This window comes from Dama dama, chromosome 23 (genome assembly GCF_033118175.1).
Source record: "Dama dama isolate Ldn47 chromosome 23, ASM3311817v1, whole genome shotgun sequence".
Taxonomy (NCBI): Eukaryota; Metazoa; Chordata; class Mammalia; order Artiodactyla; family Cervidae; genus Dama; species Dama dama.
The window spans coordinates 56,890,044-56,917,876 of record NC_083703.1 but is presented as its reverse complement, the minus strand read 5'-3'; the positions used below and the strand labels follow the sequence as shown (position 1 = coordinate 56,917,876).

Genomic DNA, 27,833 nt, shown 5'->3' with positions numbered 1-27,833 from the left:
TTCTGCCTGGCTGTACTAACACTGCAAAATGTTCCTCTCTTCCATGTCCCTTCCCACGCCTTCTGGAACAGTTTGACCGCAGTGTGGTAAACCTGCACCAACGTGGTGGTAAACTGTGATCCAGGTAAGACATAGAAGTCATTAGTTACAATGCGTATTTACTTTTTAATATGTTTGAAATGGGAAAATCAAGAAGTGTTAGCTATATTAACATAATCATTAACCTCTGCTAATTCAAAACTGCTTTAACTCACTATAGTAAGATAAACTGAGGAATAAATTTTGTAATAAAGAATAGAGACATCTGACCTTCATATGTTTCTTCTAAACAAGGGGTCTTGCAAACTATAGCCCACAGACCAGATCTGCCTTTTTTTTTAATGGTCTGCAAGGTAAGAATGGCCCTTACATTTTTAAATGGTTACATTTGACAAGTTTATACAAGTACATACATAGTATCATTAAATTTACCTTTTGGCCCTTAAACTTTTTTTTTTTTTTTTTTACTGTATAGCCCTTTAAAAGACAGTTTGCCTTCTCCTGCTCTAAAATCTTTTTTTTTTTTTTTTTTAAAGAAAATAAATAATAGAAAATCCTGAGTTACACAGAACAGTTAAGTTTGTTTCTAAATAAACTTAAAAATTTTAACATCAAGTTTGTTACAAATTTCAAACTCATTCTAAGCTCACACTGACAATAGTATTTTGACATGCGTAAAAGGCACATCAAGTTGGGTAAATAACAAAGGCTCTATTGATATCAAAGGCATATGTTTCATTAGTATGACCACTCACTGTTCCAACTTCCTTTAATTAAAATTATTGTTATCAAAGCTTAAAGCAAAACTATGTTATCTACAGTTCAAGGCAGTGCAACACACAGATCTCATTCAACAGTCTGTACTCCTGAAGAAAAAAAATATTGAATTATTTCCCTCTAGATGGTGGCGCTAGTGGTAAAGATGCAGTAAAGATGCGTTAAAGATGCCGATGCAGGGAACTTAAGAGACGTTGATTCAATCCCTGGGTCGGGAAGATCCCCTGGAGAAGGAAATGCAAACCCACTCCAGTATTCTTGCCTGGAGAATCTCATGGACAGAGGAGCCTGGTGGGCTACACTCTATAGGGTTGCAAAGAGCTGGACACAACCGAAGCGACTTAGCACCACATGGCAGATGTTGTTTTAGAATATTTCTACTGGCCTTTTTGACCCAATGTATTTTTTTAAAAAACAAAAACTAACCATTACAAATTTAATATCTTCTTTGGTAATGCAGCCTATGAATATCTGATCTGCCTACACAATTTGTCAAAGGTGCCAATAAAATAGAAATCCCTATGATTTTACATGACTTTTAAAAATACATAGATTCCATTTTTAAGTACAAGGAAACAGTTCATTTCTTATCTCTATATCTAGAGCTGAGTACAGGCATGTCATATAATAGATGCTCATATGACTGGCTAATACTTTGTTATCAACTTTAATAGCAATACAAACACTATACAGAATTTGAGGAACTGAAAGTTTTAGAAGGCACACTGGCCCTCCAGGAACTAACATCTGCTCACTCACTTATTCACTTTGTGCAAGCCTATGTCTCCAAGCACTCTTTTAGGTTCTAGAAATAAATATATAAAAGTTGGCTTTTAGGGCACAGGAAACCTCTGAAAAGGTTCTTTGTTGTTTTGCTATTATTTTTTAATTCAGGTGAAAGGCAGATAACATAAAACTAACCATATTGAAGAATAAATGGTATTCAGTTACAGTTACAAATTCATACAGCCACCACTTCTGTCTGGTTCCAGAACATTTTCATCACACCTGAAGAAGATTCCATGCCTAATTTGCTATTCCTATGAATTTATACATTCTGGATATTACAGTAAATTGAATCATGCAACATATGACCTTTTTAATCTATTTTCTTTCACTTAACATGTTTCTGAGATTCATCCACACTGTCAGGTTAATCAATACTTCTTCCCCCTTACAGCTGAAAAATATTCCATTACATAGATATACTACGTTTACTTATTTGATTGCCATTCGGGCTGTTTCCACCTTTTGGCTATTGTGAACAGTGTGCAATTTTGAATATTCCGGTACAAAAATATTTGTTGAGTATCTGTTTTCAGTTCTTTCGGGTATATAACTAAGAGTGGAATTGCTGAGTCACATGGTAATTCTTTAACTGAGGAACCACAAAACTGTCTTCCATGGCAGCTGCAGTATTTTACATTCTCCCGCCCTGACCCCCTGCCAAAAATAAAACGCACAAGGGTTTCAATTCCTGCCCATCCTTGCCAAACTTGCTCTCTGGTTTCTAACTATCATAGTGGGCATAAAGTTGGGATCTAACTATGGTTTTGATTTCCATTTTCCTAATGACTAATGACGCTCAGTGTAAGTTCGTGTGTTTGCTGGACATTTGTGTGTCTTCTCAGGAGAAATGGTGGTTCGTCCTTTGCTCATATTTTAATTAGGTTTTTTGGCATTTTGTTTTCAACCTGTAAGAATTCTTTGTATATTCTGGCTACTAGACCCTAATGAGATGTGATTTGCAAATATTTTCTCCCATTCTGTAATTTTTTTCCTTTTATGAAAGTATTCTTTGCACGAAAATCTTTTAAAAAAATTTTCTGATGAAGTCCAAATTGCATTTTCCCCCCTGTTGTTGTTTTTGGTGTTGTATCTAAAAATCCATTGCCAAATCCAATGTCATGAATCTTTATCCTTATGGTTTTTTCCTATAAGTTTTGTAGTGTTAGCTCTTACTTATAGGTTTTTGATCCATTTAATTTTTATATATGGTGTAAGGTAAGGGTGTCCCGTTTTTGCATGTGGCTATCCAGTTCTCCCAAAACCACTGGTTGAAAAGACTATTATTTCTCTATCAAATGGTCTAGGCACCCCTGATGAAACTCAACTGGACTACAGATGAAGAGGTTTATTGCTAGACTCTCAAATCTATTTCATTGGCCTGTATGTCTGTCCTTATGTAGGTACCACATTATTTTAATTTAGCTTTGTATTAGTATGAAATTGGGAATTGTTGAGTCCTCCGACTTTTTTTTCAAGATTGTTTTGCAATGTTGGATTCCTTCCATTTTCATGTGTTTTTCAGGACTGGCCTTTTCATTTCTGCAGAAAGGACTTGGGATTTTGATAGGGACTGCATTAAATCTGTAGATTTTTGCCATTCAACAATAATAAGTCTTAGAATCAGAGGGGATGACCATGGGATGTCTTTGTACTTAGTGTTCTTTCAACAGTATTTTGTAATTTTTAGTTTTCAGATCTTTCAACTCTGGTTTTAGAAATTTTAGTCTCTATTACTTAGTCTAACAAATGGCTTATCAATTTTCTTGATCTTTTCAAAGAATCAACTTTTGATTTTTTCTCTTCTTTTAAAAAAATCTAAAATATCTATTGTTTCCTTCCTTCTGATAGTTTTGGGTATATTTACTCATTTTCTAGTTTTTTAAAGTTGGGTTATGAACTTGAGATCTTTCTTCACTTCTTAAATATATATATATGTATGTGTGTGTATATATATATATAAATGTACAGTTATAAATTTCTGAGCATTGCTTGGAGTATTTTGCATTTTCATTTGCCTCATAGTATTTTCTAATTTCTCTTGTGATTTTTCTCCTTTGACCCATTGGTTATTTAAGAATGTATTGTCACTAAAGAGTTTTACATAAATGGTATGATTTATGAATTAGCAAGAATATATTGGCTGCTAAGTAAATAAGAGGCTATAAATTACAAGGCAAGTATGAATGCTGGGAAGCTATTTAGGAGGCTGTTGAAATTGTCCATATGAGAAATGATGCTGAGATTGTCAAAGGTAGTGACAGTGGAATTGACAAAGAATTTATATTTGTAGAACATATTTTAGTAGTAAAATCTACAGGTCTTGTTGATCAATTAACCAGCCAAAGAAAAACAGGCAATCAGGAATTACTCCTAGGTTTTGGCTTGTCTAGTTGGGTGGATAAAAGTGACATTTACTGAGATAGAAGAACAGGTTTATCTTTTTTTCCCCCTTTGGTGGTGAGAGAGAATGCTGAGAAATCAAGGGTTGGAGAATTGAGATGTTTATTAAAACTGTCAGTAAAGCAGTATATGATGTTGTTTAGCTGCTTAGTCATGTCTGACTCTTTGAGACACTATGAACTGCAGCCCACCAGGCTCCTCTGACCGTGGAATTTTTAGGCAAGAATACTGGAATGAGTTGCCATTTCCTCCTCCAGGAGATCTTCCTGATCCAGGGATTGAACTCACATCTCCTGCATTAACAGGCAGATTCTTTACCACCAAACCACCACGTAAGCCCTAAAGCAATGTATATAACACTAATGTCCAAAGTAAAGGTCAGAATGTTTCTACATTTGGAAGTTATTAATATAGAAATGGTTATTACTTGGTACCAGATGAAAACACCTAAGGAGAAAGTTTAGACTGAAGAAAATAATATGGAGCTCATTCCTAGTCTTAAGATGTAAAAGGGAAGTTAGGAATAAGACAAGAAAAGAGTGGAAAATCTTTGTCAGCCAAGGGTTTTTAACTACGGAATGGCACTGAGAAGCTAAGAAGACAGAGGTAAGTAAGGTTTGGTAAAATTACTGGTGATTTTGATAAAACCTGTTTCAGTGAAATTATAGGGACAGAAGCTGGACATGAGGGGCAGTAAGGAGCAAGTAAGAAGTATGAATTGAGATAGTAACTAGAGAAAACTCTCTTGCTACGCTCTGTGTAAAGCTAGGTTGAGAATTACATACGAAGGGCAGCATTTAAAAAGGAACTTGATGTTACAGTCATTTTTTTTATGTTTTTAAAAAACAAGTGTGGGCTATACACACCAATAGGGAGAAGTCAAAGACAACTGGATTCAGAGTACCTCCAGGGGATTAGACTTTCCGGAAATAATGAGGCTTATCTGCTGTTGAAACATGTGAGAAATCAGAAATGCCAGTATTGATGCAGGTAACATATTAGATTTTAGGGAGAAGAGATGAGGAAAATATGAGGTAAGGCCATACCCTAAAAGGTAAAGAATTAAGGAAAGAGGTACTGATACACAATAATGCTCTGGAAATGTGGTAAAGGCAATTAAACAGGGCAGGATAAGGACTGCTGAGCAATGCAATATAGCCATTTGAAATATGTGGTCATAAATTTAAACCTTAATTATATTTGTTTTTCTCAAGTGATGTTCAGGTTGTGGAATGAAGGCTATGAACTAGTGGATAAAAAGCTGAGCAAAGGTGAGAGGGTGAGAGTACTGTCTAGGACTAAGGACTCTAAAATCGGTAAGGCAAGAAGGAAGGACAAGAGGGTTAACAAGCATAGCAAAGAATAGTGGAGTGAACAGCCTGGGACTACTCTAGAAAGCAGGGTGAGATGATTCACATCTGAAGTGAGATTCAGGGCACAACTATTGATAATGACAAGGTCAAAGCAGAATGGTTTAAAGAGCTGGGAGAAAGCAGGCACCTACCTGGGTTGGATTACACATACAACACAGTATGGGAATCAGCATGGCATGGGTTTAGCGGTCTTGGAAGTCTGGCCAAGGAGGGGAGATATAAAAGGATGTGTGTCATAATGGATTAATTTTGAAGTCTCATGGGGGAACACAAGAGTTACAACTCCTGAGTTGTTTTAATATTATAGCAGACTTGTCATTGTTTCCTGAAGTAGAATTTCTGCTACGCTATCAATAAATCTTAGCTGATGCTAACAGTGGAATAAAGCTATGATGTGAAAGGTTTTTTGCTTATCTAGACTAAGAAGCCACTTTTACCACTGTACTTAAATACTGGTAAAGTGAGATGGTGTGATGGTATACTTCAGATGTCTGACTGGTAGATATTCAAACAAAATGATTTATAGAATAACTATAACATCCAAGTGACAGCATTTATTTCAACTTTATTACACAAACTGTGTATTCATTTTCATATATTAATCTAGCAAAATATTACAGTGAACCCTAGGGCTTAAAAAGTACTTGTCCAAACAGCCAAGGTTAATAGTATGTCTACCTATTAAATGGTAACTCTGTTAGGCTATTTAGTGCCTTCTAATACAATGGAGCCATAGCTGAATAAATACACTCTCCAACAGTGTGCTGAAAGTACTGCTTTACACTCAGGTAAGCATTTTAAATCAGACTTCTTCCCCTTCTATGCATCACTAAATTTTATTATTTGAACCATGTTCTGAACTAGTAAATTTTAACAATATATATTTAGTTACAACTGTTTGTGTTTAAAATATATTTTATATGATAAATTTTAATAACTAGTTTTATGAGTATAGTTAACTGGTAATATTTGTCTCATACAAATATTACTATAAAAGTAAGCCAATTCCTTCTACTGATTGGTTTCCCAAAGTTTTCTGAAAAAAGTATTGCACAGACAAAAGGCTTAGGGGCTCAGTCATGTTATGGTGATTACAGGTTCTTTCTCATCCAGCAGAGGACAGACTGTTCTTTGAATTTAGAGGGTTCTACAGAGGTACTCTTGCCTGGGTAACATGTCTTTTCTTTATAGAGCTTCTCTGGCATTTCCTAAGCTAAACAGGAATAATTGGATAAAACTTGTTGAGAACAACTAGACATCAAACACTGTTTCTCTCATGAGCCATGAATAATGACCTCAGTCCTCTTCGTACAGTGAGAAGCTCCTCTTCTTGCTGTGGCCAAGGAAAAAAAAATCACTTTAAACAGTGATTCACTATAAAATTATCATCCTATCCAATCCCCTAAGGCCTGTTCCTAGGTAATCAACTGAGAGATCACTTTTAAACCCCAAACCAATGAAATTTTTTACTTCCTTTAAATATTAAATCCACAGTCTAGAAAAGATCTTCAACAAGGATCAATCTAGTTAGTTAGCTTACGTGCTTCCAACTAAACTGGCTTAGTAACAACTATCGTCTTAGCCTCCACTATCAGCATACTGAGGTTCTATTAAAATTTAATCAAAGTATATTAAAATATCCTGTAGTATACACAGAAATGCCTCTACCTCTGAGGAAACACCAAAGCATGTTTACCTGGACAGCACCTTTAGACACCTTCCCTGTTCCCCACCCTGGTGAGCTCTTCCCCCAGAATCCAGTTGCTGGTCTACTAGACCTCTGCAAAATCAGCTAATTTTATCCTCAAATCTAAGTAAATGAAAATTCTTTCTTGCTCTGCCTGACACACCTTCTCCTTCAGAAGACACAGCAAGACTGCTGTGGTGCATCTTGCTTAGATACATACAAAGAAATAATTATTCTAGCTTACTTTTAAATTGCTCTTTCTTTTAAGGAGACACTCATTATTTAAAATCACCCCTATTTTCTACTATAAATTTGCTCCCATTTTTTTTTAAAAGAACGAAAAGAACCCCAGTGGTTTCAATCCAAAAAGAAAAACCTGTGGAAGAATTTCTCATTTAAACATATAAAAGCATGACTGATCATTCCATTAAAAAAACCTCAAACTAGATATTGATTTACCATTTCCTTAAGAAGTCTGTCTTGCAGCATTTTCATGTTTTCTTTCATCAAACACATCTGTGAATAAATAATTTCTCCCATGAAATTTATTACAAAGTTTCACAACAAAAAGTTGGACTAACCAATATTGAGAGATTACATACAAAAATACAGAATTTATACCTGAGATGTAATAATATTTTCTTCACAATCAGTGTTGTAGAAGACATTCTTGTCCAATGAAGCTTTTAAAAGGTGAAGTCTAAAATAATGAAAAGTTACCTTTGCATTTACTTTGGTATTTAACAAATTAAATTACTACAATATAGTATATATAATTTTAATTTTTTGACCAAAAAGTCTTATTATATATTCTTATCATTAAGAATGTCATACTGACCTCTGCTGTTCACGTTTTTGATAGGCACTGAACTGCTGACATACCTTTTCCCGAAAGTCCTAAAAGTACAAAACTAGTTATACTGTAGTTATGACTAAAAATTTAAACAGTAGAATTTACTATACTTATTTCTAATTTAAAAAACAACATGAAAAGAAAAAAAACAACCTGGCTATATGCTAAGAATAAACATTGCAGATGTCATATACTCTTTCAGATAAAAAAAACTGAAAGCAAACTCTTTCAGACTTTCTCCCTGTAAGAGGTAATCATAAACTTTATGTATTTACTGAAGTACAGTTGATTTACAATGTTTCATATATATATATATAGCAAAGTGATTTACTTATACATGCATACATGTATTTTTTCAGATTCTTTTTCATTATAAGTTATTTCAAGATATTGAATATACTTGGCCGTATAGGTCCTTGTTATTTTACCATTTTATACATAGTAGTATGTATGTTAATACCCCTTGATAAACTTAACTCTGTATTTTTAGTGTATGTACATGAAACTAACTAAAAATCTAGGATAAAACTAAATTATGTCCTAAAAAAGTAGAAGGTTAATAGAAGTTTTCCTGAGTGCAGCTCTTTAAAAATGAGGTTTACAATTATTTTTAAACTCTTATAAACACAAACCACAAATTCCTTCTCCAAATCTTTTAAATATTGTGAATCTTTTTCAAAATTCTCTAGCTCCTCCATGATGATGAATTGGAATTTGTCAAGTTTTTTGATCCTATTAAAGAAAGAAAATGAGATTTTTAAAAAAAATGATAGCACTCAGAATACAAAGCACTTGGGATATTTTAGAAGGGATTTTTAGCACAGACCTGTACTCCTGAATCTTCTGGTTGATTGCTTTTATATGTTGTTGAACTGTTTTCCAAGTCTGTTTGGTAAAATAATCCATCATTTTGTGGCGGATCTGAAAAACACTCATTTTTTAACTTGAAAAATCTTTACTAAATAATCTAACCAAGACTATATTAAGACTAAAGCCTTTTCCTTGAAATATAAATGACTAAGAACAGTGAAAAATTAAAAACTCAAGTGATTTAAACTGAAGTGTTAATGAATAAGCTCAGTCCCACCAGGAAGGCTCTGACTGAGGGTTGGAATTACTAGTTATTTTCATAAGTACATCACATTTACCAAAATGCTAGTGATTATAATTCTTTTCAGGAACACAGCCCAGGAGTCACACTCAAAATTACTACCATTTTTCATAAAATATATCCACATCTAGCCACAGATATGCAAAATGTATGAATCAGGGCATCTCTGTTTAGACGAGGGTGACCTTGGATAAATCAGCTCAAAAGAAATCTATGAATCTTAAATAATTTCAGAGTTTACCCATGAAGAAAAGAAAAAGGCAAAGAAAGAGAGCTGATAACCTGTGCAGGAAAATGTCTTAACAGGAGGGCAAAAAGAACTGTCTAAATACAGGCATGTGAGAAAAAGAGATGAGGGGAAAAAACAACAGTAATTTAGAATTACTGTATTTTAGGAAGTATTTTGCAAATATCACCTCACTGGAACCACAATAACTAAGGAGCTTAAGTACAGAACTGGAGAAACAAAATGAAATGGGTTTCTGACTGAGGCTGTTCATCCTCTATACTTTATATAATACCCTTACAAGCAGTTACTGCTGTGAGATTTTAAAAAATGTATTAAAGACTAGGCACAACAAGAAAATTGTTCAGAAAAAAGAAAAATCACAAAAAACTCAAAATGTTAAACTGAAAAGGAAAATAGGACAAAGAGAACCCATAGGTAAAGAATATCGGTAATATAAAATTTTAGAAAAGAAACTTGGCTCATGAATCATTCCAGCTTTTTACCAGTGCATGAGGAAAGCTGAGTTCATGAATGAGTGTTTTGTTGCCAATGGGTTAACTGAACTGACAGTCTAGTAGAAAGTGTGACATATTATCATAATTTAAAGGATGACAACTCACATTAACTTTCCTCTGAAATTCTGTATTGAGCTGCTCGCACACCATCATCCCTACATCTGAAATTTCAGTTTCCAAGTTCTCCAAAGGAATAGAAAAGTCATTTGCTGATAATGGAGATATACTTTTGGACACTAAGAAAATGAAGACAATCAGCTAAAATTAAGATAATGCATTGTTACAAATTTTACCTTCTTTGTCATGAGACTAAGAACAATGTCTTATATTCAGATGCCATATGTAATCTAAGGATTATAAACCATAGGCATATTTTTCATTTAAAATATTCTAACTTATAAAAAACCTTCTAGCATGGGAATTAAGGCAGAAACAGTAACATTACAATGTGCCGGGAGCCAACACACGAGACCCCACCCATGACAAGGCCATAAAGGAGAAAACCTGATGGGCAAGGCAGATCAGGTTTTCAGGGGTTTCGAAAAGGTCAGCTCACAAGATCCCACCCATGACAAGGTCATGAGGAGAAAGCCTGACAGGCAAGGCAGATCAGGTTTTCAGGGATTTCGAAAAGCTGCCCCCGGCGCTCACCTTAAAGATGTTATCTGTCTTTCTGATGCCTGCCTCAATGGACTACTCCCTAATTTCTCTGACACAGGCAGGAAGGCCTTCCCTGATCTCTTCCCAAATAAGAATCAATTTAGAACTTTAATCACTAAGTTTCCCAGGTGGTGGTATTTTATGAGATTATCCAGGGTGATAGGAGTGTTTTAATTTAAACTCCTTTGCGGGCAGTTTGTTAGCCAAATGCATTTATGCCCTTGGTACTAATATGCATGATTGCTTATAATATCCTAATCATAAAATAGCATAAAGAACCTGATTATATAAAAGCCCTAATAGACATAGAGCCTTTTTAAGGGGTAAAGGAGTCCTATTAGAAAACATAAGAAATATTATTCTATAGGTGGTTCTTGGGTTGAGATTTGCTTGTTGTGTTTTGCTTGCTGTGTTTTTGCTTTTAATGTGCTAAGGTTGTGTTATAGAAACCATTGTTAATATAGTTAAAGATCTAGAGAAATAAGAACTTAGCCCTAGTGTGGTAACAATGAGACGGCTGTTAATTGCCAGTCAGGAGTGCTAAGCAGAAGCTGCCTCACCAAAGTCGCAGAGTCAGTATGGGATAAACTTCTTAGATAAACACAACTGATAATTTTGCAGAAGGATTAATTTTTGTATTAACAAAGATATACTCTGTACTATTGCCCTATGAGACTGCTACCTTTCAGTTAAGGTCACCATAGAAACAGAAAATAGGTTTACATTCACCTGACCTGCATAAAATGTTAACAGGCCCCAAGGCCAGAAGATAATGTACAAGACCCTCATAAACAAAGAAGTATGCAGAAAACACCCTGGTTTCATGAAGGACAAGCTGACGTAATGTTAAACTATCTTCCCCTTAGAAATGTACTAACTTAGGGTATAAAAGCTATGGTAAAAAATAAAGCATGGCCAGACTCTGCCAGACTCTCTGCACCCCCGTCTGGTCATTCTCTCTCTCTCTCTCTCTCTCTCTCTCCCCCTCGCAGACTTGGCCCTATCAAGGCTGGTCTCACGTGTCTTCTATCTCTCGCCGACGCCGTTCATCCTGAGGGTACCCCCTGGATCCTGCTGGGGCTGGACCCCGGCAACAATGGAACATATTTGGATTGATTTTTTAAAAAACTAGTTCTTTACTACTTGCACAGTAATAACCCAGCTATTTAATGATATGCTAATCAGTAAGTTAATACTGTAGTAAAGCCTATATATGATAATTAGTGATGAGGAAGATTTATGAGTAAAGTCATGCTTACTATAATAGTAAAATAAAGTGAACTTTGTGATAAAGCATCCTCCTTTTTGGATTTATCCAAAGTTATCTTTACAAAGGAATTTGTTTTATGAAAGAAGTCACTCAAAATTGAAGAAACCACTTTCCAAATTAATTGCATTTTGACATAGGCATTTAATCTACCTACCTTTGTAGGTGTGATGATCTGCATCTTCGCTTTTACAGAGTTTTTTGGGAAGCAAGTTTGCTCTTTCTTCTTCCAGTTCACCAGAATAATTTAGGCTGTCTTCCGTGTACATTCGTTTGCAACTAAGATGTTGTATACAGCCTTAGGAACAGTAAATAATAGTGCTACAATCTTAATTAAAAATACCTAATATATTATTGCTTTTATTTTAAAAAAGCCTTTGTTTCCATTTATATAGTTTTAGACAACTGCATTAAATCATATATAATTTTGACATTAAATTGAATAATGGTACAATTATAAAAATATAATTTCTCTAGGTGAAATTTCACAGTAGTAGTTCAGTAACTAATATGCGTTTTTTAAAGAGCAAGTCTTTGACCACAAACCTGACATACGTGTGGAGTCACTGGGCACGCCATACCATGTTTTCTCTCTCTCTTCACTAGACGTGGACAATGGAGATGCTGAATGACTTTTCTAAGATAATTATCAGAAATTGGAAAAACATTCTGTGTGAGTACTCCTGGATTCACCTTTGACCATCTCTCTCAAGCTCTATAGACAATAAGTTGCAAATGCTATCAATTTGTTTTTTTCTTCAGATTATTTCCATCCCTTTTTATCTCACACTGCTATGCATTTTCCTAAATTTTTATGTTAACCTCAACCAGCAATAGTTTTGAGCTGCTTTTTAAAACTAATCCTATTTTTCAATTCTTCCCTATTAGGAGTTTGATTTCTTTGAGTCAGGAAATGGGAAGCCAAAGAAAAGTCTAAAGTACTTCCTTCAAGTTATATCTTTAAGCCCCATCTTTGTCCTCTAACCTTATGTCTTACTGATTCAAATACAAATGTGTTAGCCAAATTAGTCTTTTTCTTGTTTTATGAAAATCTGTGTCCATTTCCAGTTCCCCTTCTATACTTAAGTTAATGATGTTTCTCTACTCAGTCTATATATACCAATCTGTCCTAAGTAGAGGCTGATATAGCCCCAAACCCAGCCCACTCCAAGCTATAATTCTGTCTTAACATTCTGTATTTTATAGATTATTAAATATTAATATTTTTTGGTTGACTTTTATAGTAGAAAAACTCAACCAAATTCCTATATAATCATGAAACCACTAAGTCCTAATTATAAATATGTAAGTCAGTGGTTTAAAGTGACAGCCTATTTAAGACTTTCTCATTGTAAGTATTTCAACTTTTTTTCTATGACCAAACCATCCTACATATTTTAAACACCACACTTTCAGATAACAACAGGTGAAAAATACTAAATTACTATAACTATACTAAAGGCCTGTAATCTGATTCTTATTAAGAACTATCTTAGTTTAAGGAAAGCTTACTGGCTGTACTACCATATGACTTTCATATTTGGGGGTTCAATTTCCGTAAGTTTTTCCTGAAGTATAACTGTTTACATCTGAATAGGTGTTGCAGTTTGGGCTTCCCTGGTGGCTCAGATGGTAAAGAATCTGCCTGAATGCAGGAGACCTGGGCTCGATCCCTGTACTGGGAAGATCCCCTGGGGGAGGGCATGGCAACCCACTCCCGTTCCTGGGGCTGAAGAGCTGGACAGGAGTGCGGAACCAAGCACAGTGTGTGTACATTCTTCCCTCAGTATCTGCGGGCAGAGGAGGGACTGGTTCCAGGACCCCTTGCAAATACCAAAATCCACTGATGCTCATGTCCCACATATGAAGTACTGATTCACAGTTGGTTGAATCCATGGTTGGCTGACAAAGATGTGGACCTATAGATATGGAGGGTCAACTGTACCACAACTGTATTACTTCTATTCACAACAGTATTATACTTAACTATACTATGAATGAACAAGACATACAGAAACCCAAAGGAAGTTAGAAAACTAAAGTAAGAAAAATACAAAGACATTAAACTAAAATTACTTAAATTCTGAGGGAATAACTAGTTCACTGCTAAAACTCAACACCCATTCATAAGTGAAAAAAGACATTTAAACAATTAGAACATTAATTTGATAACAAGTATCTACTAAAAACTATTGATAAGCATACATACTACTATGATATCTATTTAACATTGCTCCACATGTCATAGTCACCTTGAAATGACCATGTATATAAGGATTGGAAGACAAAATGCAAAAATTATCATAAAAACACTCTGATTACCTATTTTCAAAATTCAAGAGAATCTAAGCAGGTAATTATGATAGAATTTGCCAAGGATGTGGGAGATATAAAAATCAAGTGTTTCTATACAAAAGCAAAAAGTTAAAAACACAGAAAACAATTTAAGTTTTTTTCTTTAATACAGTAAAGTAAAAATCCCATAAAGCACTGCAGAAGTACAACTTTCTTTGTAGAAGATTTTGCACAACTTTCTTGGAAATAAGACCAAAATGTAGACAGAAAAATGAAATATATGGATGAGAAATCTCAATATTGGTAAAAAGCAATTCTTCCCTTAAACTAATTCTAAACTACATAGGCCAAGTATAGGGCTTATAATTTGGAAGTATATTATAATTTGGAAGTATAATAAGAGGAGAGTCAAGATGGGGGTGGTGAAGCCACTGTATGCATAAAACTATTAATATACAAACTGAAGTAATGCTGTATTAGCACAGAGACAGAGAGGTACTATCCTATATTTTACTGGGTGAACAGCTGACCTATAAGCTTATCAAGGCAGTGACCCAAGTGTCATCACAGATGATGGAGAAAGGAGGGGTTATCCAATGTATGACATTGCACTAACTCACTATCCATATGCAAAAAGAGGACGCCTAGAAAAATGGAAAACCTCAAATTTAGAACTAACATTTGTAGAGAAAATATTTTTATGACAATAACTGAGGGTAGGCTTTCTTGAACAAAAGATTGGTAAATTTCATATTTTGATTTAATTAAGTGAAAAGACAAGCTACATTCTAGAAAAAGAATGTTTGCACTGGATATAACCAATAATTAATATCCAACATATAGTAAGAATGCCTCCAAAGTTATAGGAAAAATCAAACAATACAATTTTAAAAATTAAAAAAATAGGCAATTTACAAAATGGCCAAAAAATATGAAAATACTCACTGATGCTGTTAATCTAAAAAATGCAGTTAATCTGAAAAATGCAAATTAAAGTCAGACACATTTTAAATTCATCAGACTGCCAAAAAAGAAAAAAACTAAGAAACAGTAGAAAAATGGGCAATATTACATAGCATTGTTGGAGAGTGTAAGCTGGTATGACAAATTTACATAGCAAATTTCCAATACCTAATGAAGAGTCCGGCTTCCCTTGTGGCTCAGCTGGTAAAGAATCTGCCTGCAATGTGGGAGACCTGGATTCAGTCCCCGGCTTGGGAAGATCCCCTGGAGAAGGGAAAGGCTACCGACTCCAGTATTCTGGCCTGGAGAATTCCATGGACTCTATATAGTCCATGGGGTTGCAAAGAGTTGTACATGACTGAGAGACTTAGAATAAAGAGTCAATAGTAAATTGGAAACACAGTGGCTCCTGTAAATGTCCAGCCAATAAATATGTAACAAAATTTCATCTAGCAAACAGCATTAAAGTAGGTGAGTGGGGATGACCTAGGTGCTGAGATTTGCAAGATGGGATACTAATGGGAGAAAGGATTCAGGGAAAGGAAGAATGATGAAGCAATACCAAGAAAGGACCACGGGATGACTGTCTAATCACAAATGGTTTTAAACTGTGGTCTGTAGAAATTAAGAGTCTTGCAAAGGTGCCTTTGGGGGATTATCAGAGAGGGAAGGTATGTAGGTCAGGGTTCAGACCTATCCGCTTTAAACAATGTAGCTGCATTTTTACATTTGGCACACTGAAAGTTTCATATAAAATTTTGTTTGAAAAATATGCTTTGTGAAAACTACTGATTAAACAGAATAAAAAGTTCATAAAACACTGTAGGAGTAAAAACAGTTCACTAACAATGAAAAATCAGAAAAAGAAATTAAGGAATCAATCTCACTCACCACTGCAACAAAAAGAATAAAATATCTAGGAATAAACCTACCTAAGGAGACAAGAGAACTGTATACAGAAAACTGTAAGACACTGATGAAAGAAATCGAAGATGACATAAACAGATGGAGAGATATATTCCATGTTCCTGGGTAGGAAGAATCAATATTGTGAAAATGACGATAGTACCAAACGCAATCTACAGACTCAATGCAATCACTATCAAATTACCAATGGCATTTTTCACATAACTAGAACAAAAAATTTCACAATTCATATGGAAACACAAAAAACCGTTAATAGCCAAAGGGGTTTTAAGAAGAATGGAGCTGGAGGAATCAACCTTCCTGACTTCAGATTATACTGCATAGCTACAGTTATCAAGACAGTATGGTACTGGCACAAAAACAGAAATATAAACCAATGGAACAAGACAGAAAGCCCAGAAATAAACCCACACACATATGGGTACCTTATTTTTGACAAAGGAGCCAAGAATATACAATGGGGCAAAGACAGCCTCTTCAGTAAGTGGTGCTGGGAAAATTGGACAGTTACATGTAAAAGAATGAAATTAGAACATTCCCTAACCCCATACACAAAGACAAACTCAAAATGGATTAAAGACCTAAATGTAAGACCAGAAACTATAAAACTCCTAGAGGAAAACATAGGCAGAACACTCGATGACATAAACAAGATCCTCTATGACCTACCTCCTAGAGTAATGGAAACAAAACCAAAAGTAAACAAGTGGACCTAATTAAAAGTTTTTGCAAAGCAAAGCAAACTATAAACAAGGTGAAAAGACAACCCCTAGAATGGGAGAATATAATAGCAAGTGAAACAACTGACAAAGGATTTATTTCCAAAATATACACACAGCTCATACAACTCAATACCAGAAAAACAACCCAATTAGAAAGTGGAAAAAAGACCTAAACAGACATTTCTCCAAAGAAGACATACAGATGGCTAACAAACACATGAAAACATGCTCAACATCCCTCATTATTAGAGAAATGCAAATCAAAACTACAATAAGAGATCATCTCACACCAGTCAGAATGGCCATCAAAAATGTTACAAACAAGAAATGCTGGCGAGGGTATGGAGAAAAGGGAACCCTCTTGAACTGTTGGTGGGAATGTAAATTGATACAGCTACTATGGAAGATGGTATGGCGATGCCTTAAAAAACAAGGAATAAAATCACCATATGACCCAGCAATCCCACTCCTAGGAATATACCCCGAGGAAACCAAAATTGAAAAAGACACATGTATCCCAATGTTCACTGCAGCACTGTTTGCAATAGCTAGAACATGGAAGCAACCTGGATGTCCATCGACAGATAAAGAAGTTTTGGTACATATATACAATGGAATATTAGCCACAAAAAGGAACACATTTGAGTCAGTTCTAATGAGGTGGATGAACCTAGAGCCTAGAAGTCAGTCAGAAAGAGAAAGATAAATATTGTACACTAATGCATATATATGGAATCTAGAAAGATAGTACTGAAGAATTTATTTTCAGGGCAGCAGTGGAGACACAAACATAGAGAACAGACTTATGGACATGGGGAGAGGGGAGGAGAGGGTGAGAAGTAAGGAGAGAGTAACATGGAAACTTATAGGACAGAAGGCTGGCTGGCTTTTTCAGAGACTTTAGATTGTAGCTATAGGTGTGCTGAACTTCCTTAATTTTGTATACAGAGATTAGCACATATCAGGAGAATAATATATTTGAGTATTTACTATGTATCAGGTATTATGCTTCCATAATCAGTCTACTTAATTTTTCACAGCCCTGTTTTACAGATGAGAAAATTGAGATGCAGAGGGATTCATTAGCTTATAAAATGTTTCACAGCTAGCAAACAGTGGTCAGGATTTAATGTAATTCTAATTCAGAACTTTCAGTTAGACTCAGTTATAATGAACTACATTATCTTGGCAATCAGTTCTGTAACTTTATTACTACTTCAAAATTCTCCAAACCAAGCCATCTATAAAACCTAAGCCAAAAAAAGGGTTGGAGGTGGGGGAGGGTGCATTGTAAACTGATACTAAAGTACAAGCAACTTAAAAAAGAATTCAAACTATAAACTACTACTTGTAGACATTACATATTTAGCTACCCTCACTTTGACCCATATTTGATCCCTATATCTAATGTCTTTTTAAAAGACTTGAACATATGTACATATTTTATCAATAAGAAATGGTACAAATAATATCAGTGGCAGAATAAAGAATTTTTCAATATACCATTAAGTCATACTATTTACCTATTAGTTTTAAAGTTCCTCTATAAATCTTTAAATCAAATGCTATAGTCATACTGTTTCAACTATATTCTTTGTCAACTTGTGATTTAGTAACTAAAAATTTACAGATTTTGAGTTTTGGTAAAACCTGAAAGAAGTGCCTGTGCTGCAGGAAGAGGCTTATTCCAGTCTAGGAAATGCAGTTCTGACATGTAGACAAACAAGTCATACCTCTTTGGAAGGGTCTGTTTCTATTACAGAATTCTTATCAGTACTCCATAGTTCTCATATCACTACATTGTCCTCCTGAACATATCAGTCTATTAGTTCACTGAGGCTATTTTACTTATTGGTAGGTTCCTCTTTCCCCAAGACCAAACTGAGAACCTTAAGTAGGCAAGCACTGTGTATTTGATTAAGATTAGACGCAAATGATTTACTTCCTTCAGGTATATCTGATAAAAATATATATATACACACATTTTTTCTTACCAAAAAGAATGATTGTGCAATTGATGAACTTTCTCTTGTACACAGTAAATTTTTCTCACTGTTTTTGGATGACTTTATTGGACCTCCAACTCCACTGTTCAAGGATTCAGGTGATGAAGTCTTTGGATAAGGTGATACTGATTCTGCTACACAGTCACAATCCTGAGTAAAGTCCCTTTCTGTTATATTCTCTACACCTATATTGCCTCACAAAATACAAACAAAAAGATGACAGTGTTAACCATTGACATCTTCAGAAGTAGTATTAAATCCTAAAAATATAATAATTTAGCAAAGTCCCAAATGTTAGCTGTATTTAGAAAGGATAAACTTTCAATATATCAAGATAAAATTATGTGTAAAATATTTTATAAGACTTAAAAATTATTGCTCAATTTAAAACATAATTGTAATAATAAGAACTTTCAAAACATTTTCAAGCAAAAATATCTATAGTATGGGCTGTACTATAATGATCAACCTAATTATTATCTTGAGTATTCTAACACCACAGGCAGTACTGAGATATTAAAGTCACAGAATTTTATGGTTAGAAATGGCTTGGGAAAACATCTGATCTAAATCTTTTATATGTGGATGAGAAAATTCATGACTGAAATAAGTCTTAGTGTGAAGAATTCTCAGAAAGATAGTTTTCAGATCAAATCAGGGCATGTGCAACTGTCTTCTGAACGTGTGCTTGTCTGAGATGACAGTGGTTCTGAGCATTACGAAAATATTCTAGAAAAGAACAATATAACTACTTTAGAGGAAATATACATTAACTGGTATAAGCCTTGAATTTTAGCTAAAATGACACTTAGAAATGCTTTAAAATATCCATAAAGGGAAAAAGATATAAAAACTAGATACTTATTTTTATAGTTTCTATACCTGAAAAACATATACCTATGTCAGAGCTCCAAAGAAAACATTTTTCTTTGCCAGTTATTTTTAAATAAAAGCAAAACCTCAATTGTTTATGAAGATAATCCACTGTGAGTTTACAGAATCAACATGATATTCCTTGGGGACTTTTGTCAATGAAATGTAAAAATGAGAAAAGAGAAAGCCCCATCATTATTTTCATTTTATCTGGAAAAAGCATTTGGTCTTTTAACTTCCTAACTTCAGTGTCACAGTAATATTGTTGCCAACTATCCTTAGCAAGACCAAGTTACTAGCATTAACTAATATAAAAATGAAGTTTTGACTACTAAAAATTTTAAATATACCCCTCAAAATTAGTCTTCAAATTATGTTTTCACATAGAGATATAATATAGAAATGGCCTGGGAAATCATCTAAATATTCAACTAGAAGAAAAATATGATACTGACATCTCATTACTTCTATAGATGATGGACTCCCAGATAAAGACATAGGAGATGGGTCAAGACTATTATCTCTTCCAGCATCTTTCAGGACAGATGAGATTTTCCTTTCTTTTGATACATCCTCTTGTGTTTTGGCAGTGAAGGAATTCTGCTGTTTCTTTGGCAGTTTCACGGTTTTGCTTCTGGAATGAATCTTCTCCTAAAAATATTGATAACTTTCAAATTATTTATGAATGCAAATGATTTATACTTGGACATATAAAACAATTTAAATTACATTGAAATATTTATAAAATGCCTTATTTCACTACATACAGGTGTAACAGGGGCCTCAACATGAGTAGTGAAGACTTTCTAATATACTAGAAAGCATATGACAAATACACAGGAGACTATAGAGACCATAAATATCCTAATAGATACAAATAAAATGCTATAACAGTTCAAAGAAAATGATTTCCAGTTTATACATTAACTGGTATAATGTATGGGAATCAGAATTCCCATATTTCTTTTTTTTCCCCCATATTTCACTTACAATTTTAGAATTCAAAATTGTTTACAATTGTTATCAATTTATGTTTTCTCACATAGGTTAAATCTTAAAAAGAAGTGACAAGATAAATCTGACATTCTTACAAAAATATATATTTAATATTTTAAAAGCGTCTTAGAAGCTACTAATTTGAATTGTATCTATTTACCTGTACTAGAACTTTTTCTTTAAATGAACATGAAAATTCTTGTTCACCCTCTGATTCTGAATTTGAGAGGTCTTTATAATTTTTTTTGGTTTTTGCTGCTCTTCGTGGAAGTCTGGTTCTCCCATATGCAACTGTCTCATTTACCTTTTTGGTAATGATTTTGTTGGGTGTCTTTAGAAGAAAAATTCCTGAGTATATTAGATCAATATTTTGAGATACAAGCTATTGGCTATAAAATTGACACTATGACAAAATCTATATGAATATTTGTAGGAATAAAAAGATTCTTGATTAATACTTTTAAAATGACTGGATTTTCTCTTTTCATTTAAAATATATTCTTTATCAACTTTTTATCTGAATAATTAAAAGTTCTATGAGGTCTGATATATATTATGTAACTTAAGAGAGAAAGGAAAAGCTGTCAAAAAAATCTATAACCACAGAGTAAAACAGACTTAAAACAACATGATTCAAAAAGGCAGAAGTAAGTGTGCCAAGCTTGGAACAATTATAGAAAACAAGGAACTGATACCAAGGATAAAATTATGAGATGACAAATGATATTTTTTCAATACAAGGAGAAAAATAATTTTAAAGGGATGTTCAAACACAGATTTCCTGGTTTTACCATTTTAGATCTTGGTTGCGCCCTTTCCAAAGATGGTCCTGCAATTCAAGAAAATAAGGTTAAATTTTTCAAATAGACAAGAACTCACATTAAAAATTGTTAGAATATGTCTGCAAATAAGTTAAAATCATAAAATTAAGAATGTACCTTCAAACGCATTCAAAAATTTAAGTATAATTTGGTACAATATGAATTACCAACTTCCCTTGTCCTTTATTGGCTCAGAGGTTAAAGCATCTGCCTGAAATGTGGGAGACCCCAGTTCGATCTCTGAGTTGGGAAGATCCCCTGGAGAAGGAAATGGCAACCCACTCCAGTACTCTTGCCTGGAGAATCCCATGGAGGGAGGAGCCTGGTAGGCTACAGTCCATAGAGTCAGACACGACTGAGCGACTTCACTTCACTTCTCCTTTATATTATGAACTTTTAAACAAACAAAAGAATATGTAACATACACTATAAAGTCAATACCCATGAATTTACTGTTCCATTTAGGAACTAGATTATGAATACTACTGAGTCTACTTTGTGTACTCCCTTACAAGGCCCTGTATAGCCTATAGCCCCTCTGCCAAAAAGCCATCACTATCCTTAAATCCGTTTCTTAGTCACTTGACCTTACAGTTTTACTTCACAGATACATATCCCTAAACAATACAAAACAGTCATGTCATGTAATATACTATGATTTGCTTTATTTTTCACCCATCATTATGTTTCTAAGATTTACCCATATTATTGAGAATTGCCTCAGTCCCTATTCCCTTTTTTGATTTCTAGCACAAGTTCAACTTTCTAAATATTCACTGAAGCCTTAAGAATTGGGATAATCCAAGCCAAGGAAATAATGAAGTTCTGGAAGAAAGGTCCTCCAATCCTGGTAATAAGCCAGCTTGTACACATTGGCTTGTTATTCAGGTACATAAACAAAACAACTCACTCAGAAGTGTTCAATTTTAAGAGTATTTACTGATTACAGTATTCTAACCTTAATAACTCCTCAAGATTTCTAGTCTATGTTATAAATATCTTTACTTATACATCTTCCCACCAGACAATAGCTCCTGACTATATTATCTTACCATGTTTCTCCTTGGCTTGTAACACACTGCGTCTAAGTCCACACACTGTGACTAGATCCAGCAGCAGTTTTCAACATTTTCCCACAAGTCTGACCTACATTTCAACTGCTCTGACACTGCACTTCCTGCATATACTGTGCTATTTCATACTGTCTCATAAATGTGATAATCTTATTGCTTCTCTTCCTTATGAATATGACTGAAATCTCATCTGTTTTCTAAATTCAGTCACATTTCTAAACACATGCCAAAGTTCATTTCCCATTTCCTCTATTTTTACTTCTTTGTAAGCCATCAACTCCTACAGGTCACTAAATTATTTTTATCCTAAAATAAAAATCGATTCCCTTAAAATAAATATAAACTTAAAAGCTTAGTTATACTACCTTCTTTTAAAAATGGAATATATGAGGTCTTTGTGGCTTAGAAAATACTGAAATAGATGTTAAGCTATGAAAATGGACATTATGTCTAGCCAAAAACATATACCTCAAACACTTATCCAACTACTTCAAGAGATTCACTAAAAGAAACAGAAGATTTATGCCAGGAAAACATTTTATGAAAGATTTAGACACAAAAATGTCTGCAATAAAACTGTTTCCTTTCAATAAATTTTTACTGCATCTATATAAATTCCTATATAATTCCTATGTGTGTTGGATGTAGCCGGGAATGGGGTGCTGTCCAAGGACTGATTTTGTTTAGGGTGCTGGTCTCATGAATATTTAATACATTAAATAACTGAAGAACAGGCCATGAGTAGATGAACAATGAGAGTGTGTCGTGAACCAAAGATTACAGTAAGCCATATTTTGTGTCCCTAAGATCCCAATAAAAAGATTTAAATATGACCATAATACCCAGAATCATAAAACAAAAAGAAAAACTGCTGTAGCATTTTGGTATTATCTCATTCATAAGGGTAGACAATTATAAAAAGTGATTTCTTACTTGATTTCTTCCCATTTTTATGTTTCTTCACATTTTTATTTCTGCTGTAGTCCATCATCAGTGGTTTTGATTTTGGTTCTCTTAGCCAGCTAATATCAGTCTTGCTGTCATCACATCTATATTCTGTGTCACTATCACTAAAGGGATTTTTCTTTTTACAATCTGATCCAATCTATATTAAAAAAAATAATCCTTATAACAGATGAAGTAATCTGGCTTGCTATATGTCATACAAAGGAAATTAAGCAAAAAAAAAAAAAAAAACCTACCAAGAAACTCAGAAAAACTAATTCTTTATTATTTTAGCATGCTAAATAATCCATTTGGCATTAAGGACCTATGCAATACACTCTGAAATCCAGATCAGAGACTGACATATTTTGCTGTCCATGTTGTTGTTAATTAAAAGTTAAATCAAAACAGCTTACTTCCACAAAGACAAAACCTAATACCATTTAAGAGAGTAGAATTGTCATATCTTCTATTACTAATGATTACAAATAGCTCAGAGACCATAAGAAAAGATATAACAGGAACATGGACAATCTCTCCAAAGTAAAAAAAAAAAAAAAAGTGATCCGAATATTTTTGTGTTCCAGTTCTGTGATAATGTTTGGCACTGAAAAATTATTAAAAACAAATATTGATTTAATAGACACATTAGGATATTATTACTTACTCTTTTATCTTTTGCTTTGAGAGAAGGTTCAAGTTCATCATGATTCCTTAAACCTACCCTTAAACAAAAATATGCATTAATTTTAATCATAATTACTTGTTTTAAGGTAGCATGTGAGTGGACAGTTATACCTGTTTTCTTAAGAGTTTTCTGCCTTAACTCTTTCACTAACTCCCTATGTAATTATGCCCAAATCACTTATTCTCTCTGACCTCAGTTATTTACTAAATAACAAGGTTAGATGAAATGACTACTAAATCCTTTCAGATTACAACTAATATTAAAAGTATACAGACTCTGCATATAAATTTCAGAAGTAAATGCTAAAATAATAGAATCATAGTAGGAGTAGTCAGGACAGTAGCATGTTATTCACTCTTTTGATATGTTAAAATGTCTCAGACAAACTGGAAGGAAATATTTAAGAAAAAGAACAATTGAGGAAGCTGTATTTTAAACTGATCCATCTGATTATAATAAAAATACCTACAATGTTATTGAACTATCCACGCAGGCTTCTCTAGCTGTAGCTTGAAATTCTTGCATCTATATTGTGAATAAGCGTTAAAATTTTTTTCTTAGTGTTAAAAGGTAAATAACAAAAGAAATTAACATAAAAATCTCATTTCTATCACTTCATATGAAACAAAATCTTACTAAAATATTTTTATATTTAAGAAGCAAGCTAATAATATAAACTATATTAAAAACAAGAGTAGTAATTTTAAATCTTGCATCAGGAAGGAAAGAGACTTTCTTGTTGCCCCAATTACTCATTTTTCTCTACTTTAGTCCAAAAGGTTTGAAAGAAAATCAAAAATACCTAGGTTGGTACCAAATAAATTTTTAAAAATTTAATAATATACTTTAAAATATTTTAAAGCAAATATATATATAAGAGGATGGAAATCAGAAAGCATACTCTAATAATTGTATGGTAAATATAAAATAAATACTGAATAAATACAAAATAACTTCTGATTTCTAGCTTACTCCAAGTTTAATAACAGGTTCATCAGCTCCACTCAAATTAAAATTGTAAACATCATCCCTGTAAAAATGAAGAGAAACATTAACTCCATTATACAACAAATTTTTCTTCAAATGTGAAAACTTTTAAAGATTTATGAAAAATTACTTACAATGGGCATTCTGAAGTAACATTAACAAAAGTAGTCTTCAATTGTCTATAACTTTTTTTCTGAACCTTCTCCTAAATACAAAAGAAGTTTACATAAAACCATTCATACTTGCACCTTGCTTGTCAAACATCATATACAACTAAACTTTCATATATTATTCTAATGGTGTTTTCATTAATATAAATTTTACATTTGTGACAGTTTCTTTACTAATCTACACTTTTAAAAAAATGGAAGACTTAAGTACTAACTGAGAACATAATAGAAAGTATTATAAATCAAATACAAAACTAATATCCTTATATCTTTAATATTTATTGACATTATTGTACATAGGTAAATTACCTCACTGGTATTCTGAATTCATTGATTCTAGGATTACAAAACAAGCATGCTTCTACTCCCCTCCCACCTCCCTCCCCCGACAAGAATCTCATTTGCTTTAACTGTTAAATAAAAAACTTTGGGAGAGGCTAAGATTTATGCAAAATCTCAGGTGAATGAATCAAAACTGTATCAGCCAACTATTAATAGTATCATTAGGGAAAAATGTATGTAAATTTACTCCTATAGCCTACTGCTCAAAGTATATTCAATATGATCAAAAAGTAAGCACAAGAAGTAAAATAAAATCTTAACATATTTAAGTAATTATGTTATTGACATAATTTAACTATATCACTAAATGATTACTGATGAGAAATAATTAAAGTCTAATATCTGGAAGTTGGGAATATTAAAACTAAAATACTCATTTTAGTTGTGATTCCTCTTCAATTTTATTTATTTATTTTGGCTATTTTATAATAATTTGCATTATTTCAGAAAGTTTATCCTTCAATATTCTACTCTTTTAATTACTTATCTGACTTAAACTTTCCAAAATGACTTTTACCAGTGTTTAGATACATTTGCTCAATTCATCTTTTGCAGGTCAGTTTTTGCTAGGTATTACAGAAGATACAAAAATAAGCAACCATATTAATGAAGGTACAAATGTGAGCAAAGGTCTTACTTATACAGGATACAAAGATGATTCTAAACAGTTACATTCTAGAAGACAGAAGAGAGAAAGAAAGAACTGCAACAGTGAATAAAATACCAAAAAAAGGGACAACAACACTGCTGCACAGATTCAGAATTCTTGCCCATTTGGATTTTGAGTCAGGGCACCTTAGAAAGTTTTCATGGAGAAGGCAGACTCTGAAGCAAGGTCTGCAAGGAGGAATAAAGTTCTGACACTGAGAAAAGAGGTTAAAGAACCTAGTGACTCACTTCAAAGTTCTTTTCAAAGGGGGAAGAAAAAGAATAAACACAGCAAAGACACTTCAGGGAATCTTAAATTATTCTGTTTCAGCTAAACAAGACATGTCTAGGAAACTAATTTTGTGAAGTAATTCAGACTTTTAAGAGGTCTAGGAGCCAGCTTAGGTCTCTACCTAAATCAATAAGCAACAGAGACCAAAGAAAGATTTTTGAATAAGAGAATGACATGACTGAAGCTGTGTGCTTTGGAAAGTAAAAAAGCTAGTATTGAAGGTAATGAATGGATTGGCACAGAGACAATATTAGCGACAAAAAGAACTACATAAAGGATACTGTAATAAGCTGGGGATTAGAAATAAAAAACAAAACAAAACTGGAGTTGGCATGGTCAGGAGAAGGAAGATTCAAGAGGAAATTACAGAAGGAGTATCTCAAAACTTTAAATTAAGTGGAGATAACTGTGAGGAATAAATCAAAGATAACTGATATTTTAAACCTGGCTGAAGAGTAAATATTTCTAACAAAAATATGGACTTCAGAATAATCTTATTGTCAAGAGAGATAGGATGAGCTAGGAAAACAACATGGTACTGAATCATGTACCAAAAAGTAAAAATATCACACATGTTAAAAGAAGCATTTTCTTTGAAAAGCAGAACAGAAGTTTAGGGGGCTCTCTTGAGTACTTGACACTAAACTTGTCAGTTGTTTATTTTATTTTATTTTTTTTAATTTTTTTTTATTATTATTATTATTTTTTTTTTTTCCCAGTGGGTTTTGTCATACATTGATATGAATCAGCCATGGATTTACATGTATTCCCAATCCCGATCCCCCCTCCCACCTCCCTCTCCACCCGATTCCTCTGGGTCTTCCCAGTGCACCAGGCCGGAGCACTTGTCACTGATGAAAGAAATCAAAGAGGACACAAACAGATGGAGAAACATACCGTGTTCATGGATTGGAAGAATCAATATTGTCAAAATGGCTATTCTACCCAAAGCAGTCTATAGATTCAATGCAATCCCTATCAAGCTACCAACGGTATTTTTCACAGAACTAGACCAAAGAATTTCACAATTTGTATGGAAATACAAAAAACCTCGAATAGCCAAAGTAATCTTGAGAAAGAAGAATGGAACTGGAGGAATCAACCTGCCTGACTTCAGACTCTACTACAAAGCCACAGTCATCAAGACAGTATGGTACTGGCACAAAGACAGAAATATAGATCAATGGAACAGAATAGAAAGCCCAGAGATAAATCCACGAACCTATGGACACCTTATCTTTGACAAAGGAGGCAAGGATATACAATGGAAAAAAGACAACCTCTTTAACAAGTGGTGCTGGGAAAACTGGTCAACCACTTGTAAAAGAATGAAACTAGAACACTTTCTAACACCATACACAAAAATAAACTCAAAATGGATTGTC

At 33.6% G+C, this 27,833-nt stretch overlaps 1 protein-coding gene across 1 annotated transcript in view; it reads right to left on the bottom strand.

The window, feature by feature from the left end:
• Window positions 1–5,989: 5,989 nt before the first annotated feature.
• The window catches only part of SYCP2 (synaptonemal complex protein 2), a 71,189-nt gene continuing 49,345 nt past the window's right edge, over window positions 5,990–27,833 (bottom strand). Inside the window, exons 26-43 of the mRNA XM_061125802.1 lie at window positions 25,131–25,201; window positions 24,982–25,039; window positions 24,479–24,534; window positions 23,989–24,046; window positions 23,310–23,481; window positions 21,274–21,311; window positions 20,643–20,813; window positions 19,942–20,137; window positions 18,602–18,798; window positions 12,247–12,337; window positions 11,858–11,998; window positions 9,879–10,009; window positions 8,745–8,839; window positions 8,551–8,650; window positions 7,904–7,962; window positions 7,687–7,765; window positions 7,525–7,581; window positions 5,990–6,711 (exon numbers count right to left, since the gene is read on the bottom strand). Coding sequence (XP_060981785.1) covers window positions 6,637–6,711; window positions 7,525–7,581; window positions 7,687–7,765; window positions 7,904–7,962; window positions 8,551–8,650; window positions 8,745–8,839; window positions 9,879–10,009; window positions 11,858–11,998; window positions 12,247–12,337; window positions 18,602–18,798; window positions 19,942–20,137; window positions 20,643–20,813; window positions 21,274–21,311; window positions 23,310–23,481; window positions 23,989–24,046; window positions 24,479–24,534; window positions 24,982–25,039; window positions 25,131–25,201 — 1,845 coding nt within the window. The 3' untranslated portion in view covers window positions 5,990–6,636. The remainder of the gene's footprint in view (window positions 6,712–7,524; window positions 7,582–7,686; window positions 7,766–7,903; window positions 7,963–8,550; window positions 8,651–8,744; window positions 8,840–9,878; window positions 10,010–11,857; window positions 11,999–12,246; window positions 12,338–18,601; window positions 18,799–19,941; window positions 20,138–20,642; window positions 20,814–21,273; window positions 21,312–23,309; window positions 23,482–23,988; window positions 24,047–24,478; window positions 24,535–24,981; window positions 25,040–25,130; window positions 25,202–27,833) is intronic.